General features: G+C 45.8%; 1 protein-coding gene across 1 annotated transcript; it reads right to left on the bottom strand.

Annotated features, from left to right (window-relative positions):
• Nucleotides 1-1,105: 1,105 nt before the first annotated feature.
• On the bottom strand, nt 1,106-9,873 carry FGF16 (fibroblast growth factor 16). Its single transcript, XM_019436172.2, has 3 exons — nt 9,564-9,873; nt 3,389-3,492; nt 1,106-2,052 (listed from the first exon to the last, which is right to left on the bottom strand). The coding sequence occupies exons 1-3, from the start codon at nt 9,835-9,837 to the stop codon at nt 1,807-1,809; spliced, it is 624 nt and encodes a 207-aa protein (XP_019291717.2). The 5' UTR covers nt 9,838-9,873; the 3' UTR covers nt 1,106-1,806.
• Between the last annotated feature and the right edge of the window lie 5,155 nt (nt 9,874-15,028).

A 15,028-nucleotide genomic window follows, 5' to 3' on the forward strand; every position in this document is an offset into this window, starting at 1 on the left:
CAAGGTACTAGCCTAAGCCCAAAACCTTTTCCCACCAGTCCTTCATGGGGTCTGAGTACGCAATGAGACATTTATTCTGTTTTATCCTGACACCATTTGGTTCGAAAATTCAAATAACCCTATGCTTCTACCTCAGTAAATATTAGTAAAGAGGCCAGGGATTTTAAACCATGATATATCAGGGGTTGCTCTAGAGAAGAGGGAGTTCCAAGGAATGCCATCTCCATTTGAACTACAGCAACTCTACTTTTGTTTTATGGACTAAAGTTATCCTAAAACTTTATTTATAAGCCATTCAGTTTCAGAAAGAATTCTTTTTGAAAACCATTCTTTTAGGGCACTGGGTTTCAAAATTTATCCTGCACAGGGATCCTCTGGAAGGCTTGTTACATGCAGATTGCTAGGCCCCACATCCCAGAGTTTCTGACTTGGTAGATCTAGGGTAGTTCTTGATAATTTACATTTCTAACAGGTTCACAGCTGCTGCTACTGGTCAAGAGACCATATACTCTGAGAACTACCTCTTTAGGGAAGTGTGTTAACAGCTTCTCAGAATGCTCTAGAAGCACTGGCAGGGGATGGGGGGTGGATTGGAGAGGGAGTGGGAGAACACATCCAGAAGGGAAGTTGGTTAAAAAAAAAATAGGTGTCCTTACTGATTGTTGTTTATTTGTAATCACTTCTTCTTCATATCTAAAGTAAGAAGCCACCAATTAGGGTTTCTGACCTTCAGGCATTGAGGCCTAACCAAATCCCAAAAGAGTGTTTATCTACACCTTGTCTTAAGCACAAATAGGAGCTTCTGTAAGAGCTATTGGTCCAGGCCTTCCTGAAGCTTTGATGCATCACTAAGTTTAAACTCATAGAACCTGAAAGGACTTCAGATAAGGCCCCTAAATAATGTTAGCATTGTTGGTGATAAGTCTTCTAGGCTAGGCAGCATAATGCTGACATCAGGAGATTCTAATAAGTTGGAGAGAAAGAAGGTAACCAACCTTCTAATCCCACTAAATGTATAACCAACCTTCTCATCCCACTAAATGTATAACTCAGTAGAATTAGACAATGGTTACAATATAAAATTTTATTGCCAATAAAAGCCTTTAATAACTCATTTATCCTGTTTCAGTAGGACCTTATTCTTTCTGATGAAAATCCAGTCATAGCATCTCTCATTAAAAATAAAATTATTTTGAAATAAATAAATATATAAAATAAATAGCATGTACATTTCATAAATAGTTTGTCCTTATGCACAGTATCCATGCTTACATTTTAATATCATTTTCTCACAATCTACCCCATCTCCCAGGTCCAATGGCAGGAAACCTGCATGTCGGGACAAATGATAAATCTCCATAGCCAGTGCAGGGATGACCTGCAACAGGGCCATAGCCCCAAGGATTTTAATGAGACTTTCCTAAAGCTCTGTATGTAGCATCTATGGCAGATTCCTTGGTCTTTCATTTACCCATTGTCAAAGTATTTGGGTGGATTGTGGGGCAAGATACCCCTGGCCCTTGGCAGGGGCCCCCATTCTTTCTCGTGCCACCTCGGGGGAAAGAACATGAGTAAAGAAATAAGTATATACAAGATTTTCTGTAGCCCACCCATCCTCCCACATCCCTCTCCCAAATAACCCAACTTTGATATACACTTTGAACAAGGGAACAGCTGGGTTGAGTTGAACATTAAGTGCTTCTCTGTTATCTAAATTTATAGGAAAGAAGACTGAAAAGCTATGAGTATAGTGCTTGCAGAGACAACTGTGGCCCTAGGGGTCACAGAGGTCACACTAGGGGTCCATTACCTATAGCGGAAGAGGTCTCTGGACATGGAAGGCAACTTAGAAGGATCTACTGGCCTGGGCAAAAAGTGAGTGAATTTCTGGTGTCGTTTAGTCCTGTATCCCTCCCGGGGTGAGCCGTCTTTATTCAAGGCCACATAATACTGTCTCTCCGAGTCCAAGTGTTTGTACAAGGTTGAAGCATAGGTGTTGTACCAGTTTTCTTCAAACTGTTCCCGGAAAACACATTCACGTGTGAGTTTTTTCTGTGAGGGTGAGAAAATAAAGCAGAGCCTATTATATGACTCTTTCTCCCGTCCTGGCTTGCTGAAATATCAATAGCATATTGACATTAGAAAATTTCAGTCCTATCTCCCAGTATTCCTGAGGCATCTTCTTTCCAAATAGCACAAAACAGTCCTGTCCTTATTGCCTTCATCTTCTTTCATGAACCACACTGAAATGTTTAAGGAGAGATCTTTCCTAAAGGCAGGAGACCAAAGGAGTTGGTCTCACTGGGCTCTTTGAGCCTGAGAATTTCTGCTATGGTCTTCCAATGCTCTTCTGGCACCCTAATTTTCTACCTACTTAGGGCAAATAATGTCAAATCCATTGATATTACAGACAACCATGTCAACTAGCAGGCAAAGGCCTTGGATCTATATAAAGCTCCATGAGAGGAGAGTTGTGATCTCTCCTAATGAAGGGCCTCAGGGCTGTCAGTTGAAAAGCTCAGAAAAGATCTCCTTGAAAAGTTCCTCCAATCTGGCTACTTCAAGCTAGCAGCTCCTGAGGCAGGTCTCTTGCCTCTGCCCCTTCTCACACTTGATCCAGCTGGCATACTACTTGCTGTGGTTGCCGATACCAAGTGCTGGGGACAGGCCTATCTCTTAGGTGTCAGGGAAAAATGTGCTCTGATTTCATGGGGTGTAGGCAGCCAGAAAGTGTGCTATGTGGCTCAAAAGCCAAACCCTGAAAGGGTTAAGGTCAGCAAAGTCACTCACCATTCCCCAGCTCTGGGCTAGCTTCCAGAATGGAGAACATGTACTGCAGCCAACCCAGTCCTAGCTGGGGACTTAAGCCTGTCACCAGACTCTGGAACCCTCACTTTTCATTTGTTTGTTTCATTTGGCCTATGGAATTAAGCTGAAGCAGTTTGGAAATCAGGGACTGTGTTTTTAATCTCAGAATCTCAATCTGAAGGGCAGCTCTTCCACTGCCTATTTTTGTGCCAGCTAGTCTGCTACTCCTCTAGGCACCCATTAAAATTCAGAGGTGCTCCTCAGGGGAGTAAATGGCCCAAACCCTTACCATCTATTGACAAACCAGCACAGCTTACTATTATCATCAGACTATCTGGCTGTCTAATGGAAAAGGTGAAAGCAAATGTACCACAGAAAAGCTTAAGTTTTGATGGGAACTGAATGAGTGAAAGTGTTATATAGCAAGCTCCCAGGCATCCAAGAAGCAACTAGAAGACACTAATCCTTCACAGTTGACAGAAGTATTTCAAGTGCTAGATAAATGTTTTTATACGTTTGCCTTACATAGTCCAAACACTGGTGGTAATAGCCTCTGATGAAAAGAAAACCTTAAACTTACCGACCCATATAGTTCTCCTCGCTCGTTCATTCCTAAGTATAGGCCAGAATCCACTCCCCGGATGCTGATCAACCCCACAGCCAGGCTGATAAACTCTAGGATTCCTAGAGCAAAAAAGTGAATGCCATTTCCATTACTGACATCAAGCCAAGAGGAAGCTATTCAGGTGACATGAGCTACCAGTCATCTATACCCAACTCCCTATGACACCATCTTGTGCAGCAACAATGGAAACTCAGAAAAGATACTGAGTCTCTCTAGGCCTCAGTTTTTCCATCTGTAAGGTGGGTGGAACAACCTCTTACTCAACACTCTTAGGCATATTATGAAGAAGAGACCATGTGAAGGCTTTGGCTACAAAAGCTTCGTAATTACAAGGTACTATTGCTGTTAAATACCAACAGTTCAAGAAATGGGAGGGTACTTTATTAATGGAAGAATGTGGCTAGATTTCTGTATGTTTCCAAAGTCACTTCCCTCCTCCCTAGAGCACACAGCATTATCTTGTTGTCCTCTAGGCTGAATTCATTTTGCACCCTCTTAGCTCCCATGTCCTTAAAGCCACATGAGGCTGTCAACTGCCGGTACTTGACTCTAACAAAGGCCACACAGGCCACTCACTAAGTCTGTTCTTCTTACCTATGGCAGAAGGCAAAATATGGCCTGGTGAGAGCCTTCTCCTATAAAATGCTCTTAGCCAGGGCAGCCCCAGGCTGATAAGCCTGTCATTTTATCCTTCTCTCTTTAGAATTTTAACTTTACCCATGGCCAAGAGTTGGCAGGTAGTACTGGACTTAATACTGATTTGAGATGTTGCAACTTTAAGGGGAAAGTTTGGAAGACATTCAGAAACATCCCTCTAGCTGACAAGGTTAGAGGTGAGGATTTGAAAATGTTTTCATTTACTCAGCAGCAGTAGGAAGAAAAAAGAAATCAACTTCTAAGAGGGAAAATGGACCCAGAACTGAAATCCTGGTGATGCTGAAGTCTTTACAATTTTGTCCTAAGGTAGCACAATCTGTTGTTCCATGGATACAAACACAATGGTCAAGTAGATTCCTCTTTTATGTTTCTGTCTCTAACCGTGTTTTTCAAAGTACAGACCAAAACTTTATATGATTGACTCGCAGAGGCATCCAAAGGTATGAAATGAGCTCATATCTGGCTGTTTTTCTTATCCAAAAATGCAATTCTTAAGGGTAACAATATTCTATGTAATCTACATAGGGAGTATGATTTGTAAATCAGATTCAAGACTCCAGTGGGAAGTCTCTTGAAAAGCCCCAGTGGTTTGGACTGCCAGATAGGTGTGCAGCTGTTGCAGCTTTAGGGCACATGTTTCCATGGCCCACTTGGATCTATTTGAAGAATGCAAAAGGTTCTGCTGCCATTGTATAGAACACTCAGAGTGTAGGCTTTGGCCACCAAAATAGAGAGAGAGAGAGGGAGGGAGGAGAGAGAATCTTAAGCAGGCTCCACACTCAGCATGGAGCCTGACATGGGGCTCCAACCCACAACCCTGGGATCATGACCTGGGCCAAAATCAAGAGTCAGATGCTCAACCAACTGAGCCACCCAGGTTCCCTAACATTGAAATCCTTTACATTTTATTGTCAGGTTGTTACTAACACTTATAAGCACAAGAAAGGAGTTTTGGGAAAACACATTGACACAAGATGGCAGGAGGAGAAGGGCAAATAGCTGGTGTCAAGTGGGGGTTAAGGAGGAAGTGATTTAATGGATCAAAACCTTTAGCTGCATTGCACAAGTGTCTGATTTTGGTTCTGCCTTGTATAACGTTTTAATAAATGACTTGTAAGAGGACATAGGGAAACTGCTTACTCTACTTCCAAAAGATGTGCAGCTGAGAAGGTGACACAATCAAAATCTGAAGAGATTTCAAGAGGATGGAAAAATGTACTGACTCCACAAAATAAGCTTTAATTAGAATAAATGTAAAGTCCTGCACTTTGGTCCCCAAACTGATTACTCAAGATGTTTTGTGTTTGGGGTTTTGTTGGGGGATGGTGAGCCACAAGTGCAGACAGTTGAATTAATCACACTCCTTGCTTTATTGCCTGTTATCATAATTGGTCTGGACCAGGGCTTTTTATTTATCTATTTCTTTTTATTTCCATACTCTGCTTCCACCCCCCTCTGTACTTCAGGCAATCATGTATATTTTATTGAAAAAATGTTATATTCTTTTGTGTTTCTATGCATTTTCATTAAATACAAGTCAGTCCACCATTGTAATGGGGAGATGTGGCTTAGCAAAACATACACAACAATGGTTAAGGGATTTGGACAAGATAAGATCAGTATGCGTGATTCATGATAATGTAAAACTAATATGCATTAGTTCATAATAATGTAAAAAGCTAATGTAAAACTAGTCATGTAAAAATTAAAATTTATCAAAAAGCTAATGTGAAAAAAAAGCTAGTGTGATCTAAGTTTGCACTGATAGAGGTCTAGTAATTGCATAAGGGAGGAGACAGCCCCCTCTCTGTTCTGCCTTAGACCACACTGAGTGTACTGTTTTTAGTTCTACTGTGTTTACAGAGGTCTATGGAAAAACAGGAGTGTGTTCAAAGGAGAATGGCCAGTATGGCAAGGAAAAAAGAAACCAGGTCATGATTCAGTTCTGTGTGCTAAACTTTGAGTGATACCAACCTGCTGGAGGCTTCAGTTATTTGCTTTGCTTAGACAGATTACTTCTGAGCTTCAAGTCTTAGTTCCCTCATTCTCTAAGTATCTCATGTTTCTGATCACCCTGAGCTCACTAAGTAGCAGAGGGCAACTTGTGATCTCACTGTCCAAGACCTGGTCTGAGAACAAATCATGAAACCCAAGAGGTGTGGCCATTTGAGTCACCACAGTTTTTCTCCAACTCTCTGTTAACCCTGATGCCAAAGGACAGATCATACAGGAAGTCACTTGGGTTGTGTCCAGTAACAGGGGTCTCCAACAGCTGGAATCATCCCTGCCCAGCTGTCTTTGGGCATCATTTTCATTGCCAATTTTCCTATTAGCTGGATTCAAACTGTGGGAACCCAGTAGCACATGATGATGGAACAGATATTCCTAAACCTCCTGAATCTCAGCCAGCATGAAGGGAGAGAGAAAACAAGCCATTTTCACATTTTCTCAGTTACAGTTGGAGAGGGCAGTTAACAGCAAAGTGTTGAGGCAAAGTGTTAAGTAGGCTATGTTTGTCCTCAGCACTCTCACCCCCTTCAAGGTCCAGGACCTCCCTCTACTCTGCCTCATCTTGACCTGTCCATCTCAGCCTCTGGCCTTTGCTTGACAATTTACAGGCTCTTCTTACATCTTTCCCCCCATGGCCTCAGTTAAAACAGATCTGCCCTGAGGTCCACTGCTTCAGAACCTAGCTAGATGGTTGGCTAACATGTCATTGAATCTGGTTACATGACTTGCCTGGCTCCCTCAGCCATCCTTTCAGACCTTCAGGGCCAAGACAGTGCTGCTTTGGCATCTTGACAAATAAGAACCAGATTGCTCAAAAACTGAACCAGCTGCATTAGCCTGCTTCATCACACCTGGTGTGAGGCCTCTCCTCCAGTCTATCTCCCAAGTTCTGCCAGTCCACAGGTGCCCCTCAGGAATGTCAGTATCCCTGTGAACCTCATGAATGCCACCAGCCAAGTGGAGATTGAAATACTCCTGACTACTGATTGCAGAATGGAGTGGGGGAGGGGGGAGGATAGGCTATGCCAACAGGTTATTATTTGGAGTCGTGGCTGCTCTTGGGCTCAGCCTGACTCATTCTGAACACATGGATTCCAGGGTAATCCTTGGGGGCCCTGCTCTCAAATTACAACAAATAGCTATTTACTTTACATGGCCTTTGGAGACTACCTCCTCCCCCCAAGCAGAAATCTATAATATTTTATATCTTAAGTCTGGCCTACTTTACCCTGCTGGAATGTTGACTGCCAAAGCACTTATGGAATGTTAAAGTTTCGATTTATTGAATACCCTGGCTGATTAACTCAAATGTGGAGGGAGGAGACTTAGCAAACTCAAACGCCACCTCTTTCTTTGCCAAAAGCTAAACCAAGAAAGAATAAATGTGTGTTTGAAAGTTGGCAGCGGAGGTTACAAAGAGACAGCTTTGACTAGTTATCATTTCCTTTACAGGAAATACATGGAACTGCCAGGAAGCCAGGGAAGGAGGAAAGGGAAAAGGTGGTGCAGAGGTGGTCTCAGGCAGTGTTATTTTAAAAGGCAAAACCAAAAATGAAGCAGTCAGTTAAGCAGCAATGAAAACATCCCTTCCTCCTGCCAGTTTTATTTCCTTTGATTTCTCCTGAAACTTACCCTTAGCAGGCCTGAGAGATGAAAAGAAATCAAGATGTGTCCTTAGGGAGGTAATTAAAGACCACTTATCCTAAGAGCCTATTACTAATTTATGTTGACCTTGTAGGTTATTTGGCTCAGCTTAGGCACAAAGTCAGACAAACACTAGCTGCTGGAAGCCAAGGTCACAGTTTCTCCACCTCTGCTGCCCCCCACCCTACATTTCTCCATCATTTCATGATTCCTCTTTTTATATATCAGGAATGGACTACCCCAATGTCTTTAGGCCATTTCTGGGAGACTTTGGGAGGTTCTGAGGCCAGGGTGGGAGTCCCATTCCTTCCGAAGAGGAACAAAAGGGAACTGCAAAGTCACAAGTGATGGAAGGGAAAGGAGCCAAGTTAATACTCCCTCTTCCCTGACTCCACCTTATCACCCTTTTGAGGACTTGCTGCAAGTTTATACAGGCACCTGCACCCCTCCATTACTCCCACCCCACACACAACCCACTGTACTCCAGCTCTGTGAGTGTTTTTTTTTTTTTTTCCCAAGATGACATAGATCTCATTAGGGTTCCTGCTTGCTCTCAGCAAGGAAGATCAGCCCCAACCCTAAGTTGTTTGCTAGACTTGGCCTTGCCCAGAAACTAGCCTCTGTGCTTCCCCCCTCTCCTTTTACTGTTTACTCCAGATGCAACTCTAGCAAGGCAGGGGAAAAAGAAGATGGGGAGGTTTGGGGGGAACGGGGGAGGGTGGGATAAGCAAGGGAACAGGTATCATGCCTGAGGGTAGGCAAAGCCTCTTCCTACCGGCTTAGGGATAGAAGATGTCCTTGGACCATAGGGCCCATAGGGCATTGGGGGATGGGGTTACCGAGTAAAGGTAGCTGTCACAGTACCTGAATTATGGTTTAACAGAGAATAGGAAATTGAAAATAAAAATGGCCAAATTACTGAGAAATGAACACATTTGTTTCGAAACCTAATGATCTCCATCCCACATCAAGGTTTATACTAATTATGTTTTGTATGTCAGACAGGCTCTTTAAACAATCTGCCAAGTGTTGGGCAGAGAAAATCCTGGATGGAGGTTGTACATTTCCTGTCCTGGGCCCAGGTGACACCTGTTTCTGGGGCTGGGAGTGGGCCCAGGAGTGGGCCCCGGACCATTTCCTCCCTGTGAGGCAAGGAGTCCAGAGGTATATCTAGGCAATAGCTGACCTAGGGCTGTGCCCTACGCAGTGGACAGCAGGAGGATTTCCCAGTTTCTCCAACACCCAGCTCATGCCTTGCTACCGGGATTGGCCTCCACCCCAGGCAGAGCAAGCCAGAGGCAGACAGGTGCCACGGCTGCCGGCTGCCGATCCCCCTGTCAGCCAAAAGCCACTCCGGCACGGACCGCCCACCCACCACATCGATAGCCCACGAAGGCTTCTGCTCCAGACAACCTTGCTGCTCTCGAGGCTCGACCCCGCGCTACAGCCATGGTCCCTGGTCTCCTCAGCTGGTGCTTCTACCCTCCTCCAGCTCCACCTGCTTTCATCCTAAGCGCAGCGTCGTCAGAATGATCCCCTCGCTATGGGGGAGGGAAGAAGGGTGGAGTGGGGAAAAGAGAGGCCGCGCCTCAAGGCGCCCCCGCCTCCTCCCTGGAGCTTCTGAGGGTGCCAGGAGCCCTGACGCCAAGTTTGCACCATTCGATCCTGCCTGCCCCGCGTCCCTGGCGGTGTCCCGCCTCGACGGGCCCGGACGGCACAGGCTTGGGGGCGGCCCGCGGATCCCAAGCCGGAGCCCAGAGCCATCGGTTCACCAGAGAACCGTCCGCTCGCTTCCCGTCCCTCCCGGCCGCGTCCTCACCGAAACGGCTGTGGTCGTGGCGAGTGCCATGCACAGTGCCGTTGGGGAAGATCTCCAAGTGGAAGCCGGTGCGGCAGTACAGCTGGCGGCGCCGCAGGATCCCCTTCAGGTGGGCGAAGTCTGTGGGCGAGCCGCGCTGCAGCTTCCCCTCGATCTGGCCTAGGCGCTCGTTCAGGAAACCCGGGGAGTCAGCTAAGGGCACGTTCCCCAGAGACGAGGAGAAGCCGTGCAGGTCCCAGTCCAAGGAGGCGAAGACTCCCCCCACCTCCGCCATGGCTGGGTGCGCGGGGCCGAGCTGGGGCCGCGGGGCGCGAACTACCTCTCCCCTCAGCGAGCGCTGGCGACTCGGAGGCGCTCGTTCGCTCCCTCGCTCGCTCCGCGCTCTGCCTAGCTGCAGTGGACGTCTGTTCGCGTCCAAGGAACTTCTCAGCGGCGGGGCAACGAGCTCCTGACCTTTCTCTCAGTCAAAGTGGCGCTTCCCCTACGCATCCATCTCCCTAGGCCTCTCATAGCTGGCTTCGTCGAGCTATCAGATGCAAACGGCACTTTATATACATACCCACTCCCCTTACATTGACATATTGGATATTTAAATACAAGCCACACCTCACTGGCATCCCCTCGGAGATTGGTGTGTGGGTTTTTTCCCCCCTTGTAGCCTTTTGGCTCTTTTGGAAGGGAGGGGGTGAGGGAGGAGAGAGCAAGCGAGCTTCACTCCCTCTTTTATTATGAAAAAAAAAATGGCAGGAAAAAGCTACACATTGCAGTGAGGCATAACTGTTTTTGGCAGGTTTTTCTGAAACTGCTGATGAAATAACGGAGCCCAGTGCGTGGAGGCTGTTGGCGCCCACGGCCACTCAGGCCTGTGGCGTGGAGGTCAGCTGAGCGTGGGCAGTTCCCACCTCCCACGCCTCCTCTGGCGTCTCGCCTTTGGAAAGAGGCTTGAGACCCGGGCTGGGGGTTCACGCGTTCCTGACCCCTTCTTGTTCCTGGCTGGTCAAAAACTGCAGAAGGGGCGCCTGGCCTGGGACAGGAGCTCCCTGGTTTCTTTGTTCTGTTGCCCATCCCCAGTCCCACTCCCCACCTGTAGGTCGGCGGGAGCCAAGGAAGTGAAAAACACGAAGGCGAGTGAAGTTGGGGATAGTAGCGGTCCCTGCGAGCACCAAGCCGGAGTCTTTAAGGGGTCTGGGAGGAGCGGGAAACCTCACGGAGGAAAGAAGACATTTTTTTTTTTTTTTTTTAAAGGGACATTTACAGCTTAGGAAAAGTAGGAGGGAGTAAGAAATAGAAAGTGATCTTTTTGAAAAATGATCTGCACTGGCTTTCTGGGCGCTCTTTTACAAGGCTCCCGAGAGCAAACCCGATGAGAAGCCATTGGAAGCCTGGTGGGGGCTTCCCCCTACCTCTTTTCTTGTTGGAAACAGGTGTTTCCTTGCTCTGCGCCGTGCCCTGCTTGGAGATACTCTATCAGGAAGAGCGATGGTTGGAGCAGGAACTGGCGGCAGTTTGGGGCAACTGGCAGCATCGGGAAGACCTGGGGAGCAGGTGCCCAGCCTGTCCAGCGTCCCCGCGCCCATGCCCCACACCTGAACCCTGGGACCCCTCTCTGGCCCTGGCGCTCGGCGTTCTGTTCGACTATTAAACTGCATTGTTGCTTGCAGTTTGCACCCTTAGCGGGCTCTGGCTGCCTTCCCAGTCTCCCGCAGGGGACTTCCACTGCACCTCCGCCTTTGCAGCGCCTCCTCCTGGAGAACCCGTGTCTCATGACCAGTTCGAACTCTGGCTGTCCCTGAGAGAAAACCGATTCCGTTCAATTCAGTTAGTGAAATTTGATTCCTGATCCTGGGCTCCCACGTGCACCTCATATTCACTGTCTGGAACTGTAGCAGTTCTTGGTTTGGAACATCGTGGCTTGGTTCTGGTGTGCCCCCTTAGCTCAGACAGAACCTCCTGAGCCAAGCACAAGGTATGGCACATAGTAGGTGCTCAGAAATTATCTTATGTGCTCCCAGTAGTAAGGCGCACAGATGAAAACGATCTTCCTGTTGTAGGGGACACAGAAATGCAAAAGATGGTGTCCCTATTGGAGTATTTATGGGTGAAATGACAGGCTATCTGGGATTTTCTTTAATCCAGAGTGAGAAGGCAGAAGGAGTGGAGGCATAGATGCAATAATTGTTGAAGCTGGGTGATGGGTACATGGGTGTTCATTATAAATTTCCTCTACTTTATATATAAACACACACGTGAAATATTTCATAATAAAAATATCTTTAAAGGGAGACTGACATAAAACAAAGAAATCATTCCTTCCTTCTTCATTCTTTCCTTTGAAGAGTTTGTGGATTTAGTAAGAAGGTAGGGTGGAGGGGCAGAGGTTAAGACAAGTATATAAATGACTAGAATACAAAGTAGTGTAAGGTACAGTGCTGTATGAATTCAGGAAGCAGAAAGAAGACTGATCTCGGGGATTTAGGACTGGATTCTGGGCCAAAGTGTGGCCTTCATAATTGATGGGCCCTGAAAGGAAGATGGGAAGGATTTTGCAAATTCAGATGGGCCACTTCCAAGAAGGGGAAAGGAGTAACAAAGCAAGTGGGACAATTTAAATGACAAAGACTAATTCTTGGGAGCTTTAGTGAATGTCACATGAAACAATATAGGTGAAACTGCTTTGTGCAGTATGTGATTGTAAAGGATTTAGATGTCTCCATGATGATATAAATCACACATTGACAGTGGTGAAAGGCCATTTCCTCAACAATCACTTCAGGGAATTTCTGCATTTGTTGTCCCCCAAAATTCCCAAAGTCACAAACCACAGTTGCAGATCTGGAGTCCTACCTGATGGAAGATCAGGGATATAGGCATTCTATTGCCCTTCTGGGGCTTTTCTGAGATTAAGCTGACTGATGATTCTATTTTAAATGTTTCCATGAAGAGACCTGACTGACAGCACTTTTATGAAAGTTATTTAATTTTCACAACCTTGTGGAGTAGGAGGTGTCAAATCCCCATTTTAGAGGTGAGGTTAGGTGACTAGCACAGAATCATATAGCTAATAAGCAAAATCATAATTTGATTTCAGATCCACTGGGGACAAATTACTCTCAATTTATGGGCCTTGGGATTATGCAAAGATCAGTGTATTGAGGACAGTGAGATTTCAGAATATTTTGGTTTATAGAAAATCCTCAAGAGGACACAACCTCTGGCCAGGGTTGTGCTGGATATGTGAGATAAAAGGAAAATGTACATAAGAAAAGAAGAAACCCTCACTGGGTTCAGGACAACACTTTTATTTATTTTTATTTATTATTATTATTATTTTTTAAATGTTTATTTATTTTTGAGACAGAGGGAGACAGAGTGCAAGTGGGTGAGGGGCAGAGAGAGAGAGGGAGACACAGAATCTGAAACAGGCTCCAGGCTCTGAGCTGTCAGCACAGAGCCCGATGCGGGGCTTGAACCCATGAACCATGAGATCATGACTGTTAGGATGTCCCTGGAACCATGGTGGAGGGGACAGCCATCTTGCCAGTGCAACCCAACGGAAAGCCCCAAGCAGCGCACCAGAACGAATTGAAGGTCAACCAATCACCAAGCGACAGCATGACCTGGCGCAAAAAAGGCCCACCCAGACCTAAACCCTGAACCGCTGCAGCTTAAAAACCCCACCCCACCACACCAGGGTGCGACTTCCCTGACTCCTCTCTCTCTCTCTCCCTGAGTCACGGAACCTCACCCGAGACCTTAGTTCCCAATAAAGCCTTTGACTGCTAAAATTTTTTAGCTTCTGACTCTTATCTTTACCCTGCCCTACGCCTGACCTTAACAATGACCTGAGCCAAAGTCGGACGCTCAACCAACAGAGCCATCTAGGCGCCCCAGGACAACACCTTTAAAGTGAGGTTAACTTCACAGTGGTATTGTGAGGATGAAATCACTGATGGAAAGTGTCCAGCATCCTGTCTGGCACATAGAAGACACTCAACACACCTGAGATTCCATCCTCCTTTTCTGATATCTCATAAGGTTGATATGAAAAATAAAACAGCCTATGTGAAAAGGACATAGAAAAAGAAAACTCTTTAAGAAAAAAGAGCATTCTCACTCAGGCTATAAGTGACCAGACGCTGGGGGGCAGCCTGCTGGGATCTGTTCCTCAAGGAAGGAGATGGTGATGTTAATAATGCTAGTACTCACCTCCCACCTACCCCCACCCCCCAATCCCCCCCCCCCACACACCCAGAAGGTAGGAAAAGGTGTCTGGAATTGTTGCTCAGCCCAGTTCTTAATTTTCCCTGCAGCTTATAAATGTTTTCTCCTTTCTAATTTATTTTCCCTGAGAAGGGACATGGGGAGGTGTATTGCCAGGCAAATCCTGCAGAAAGCATAGTTAATAACATCAATTGCTCCTATTTACCGAGTACTTACCTTGGGTTACGCATTGCCCTGGGTGCTTTACATGCATTATCTCCCTAAGCTTTATCACAACTCTAAGAAATAGTTTTATTTCCATTTTACAGCTGAGGAAGCAGAGGCCCAAAGATATTCAATAATTAGTGCCAGAGGTTGGACTTAAACTGTTGATTTTAAGTTAGGACATAACCCTAACATTATACTGCCTCAATCTATTTACTTCAAAAAGAATTTAGGGGTGCCCAGGTGGCTCAGTTGGTTGAGCTTCTGGCTTCAGCTCAGGTCGTGATCTTGCGGTTCCTGAGTTCCAGCCCTGAATGGGACTCTTGGATGTGATCAGGGAGCCTTCCTCAGATCCTCTGTCTTCTCTCTCTTCTCCCCCGCTCATTCTCTCTCTCTCTCAAAAATAAATAAACATTTAAAAAATTAAAAAAAAAAACCAAAAAGAACTTATATTGTTCCTTTGTCTTTTGGACAGCAGTACAGTGTGGCAGTTGCACCCTCATCTCTGATGTCAGACTGCCTGGGTTCAAATCCCAGCTTAAAGCCATTCTAGGAGTTGAAGCCTCAGTTTCTTCTTTTTGGCTGATGATGATGATGATGATGATAGTCATGACCTCATAGGGTTGCTGTGAGGTTTAAGTGAAATAATACACAGAATGTTCTTAAAACTGCCTGGCACATATTAAGTGGTCATTGTTATTAGTATTATTTACAACCTGCTTGGCCCCAGTCATATTTCCTCCCCAGGTTTCCTCAGGCCATGCTCATTTTTTCCTAAGGGAGAGATGAGAACACCGGCTGAGTAAACCAAAAGCAATCAGTTCCAATCCTATTATTCTTTCTCTGTGATATTTGGCCAGTCTTGTTCTCTCTGGGCTTTAGAGGCCTGTCTCCGAAATGAGGTAACCAAACCGTCACCTCTCTGTGGGCAGGGAAGTAATGCGAGAGTGGTGGTCTGAGAAAAATAGGAAATTGCTGTTTTGTAAATTCCATATATTGAGCATTCTAAGTTCCTGGCATTATTTAAAAGTGCTTCGTAT

The sequence above is a fragment of the Panthera pardus genome, unplaced genomic scaffold, assembly GCF_024362965.1.
Source record: "Panthera pardus isolate Hobbes unplaced genomic scaffold, ASM2436296v1 HiC_scaffold_27, whole genome shotgun sequence".
Classification (NCBI taxonomy): Eukaryota; Metazoa; Chordata; class Mammalia; order Carnivora; family Felidae; genus Panthera; species Panthera pardus.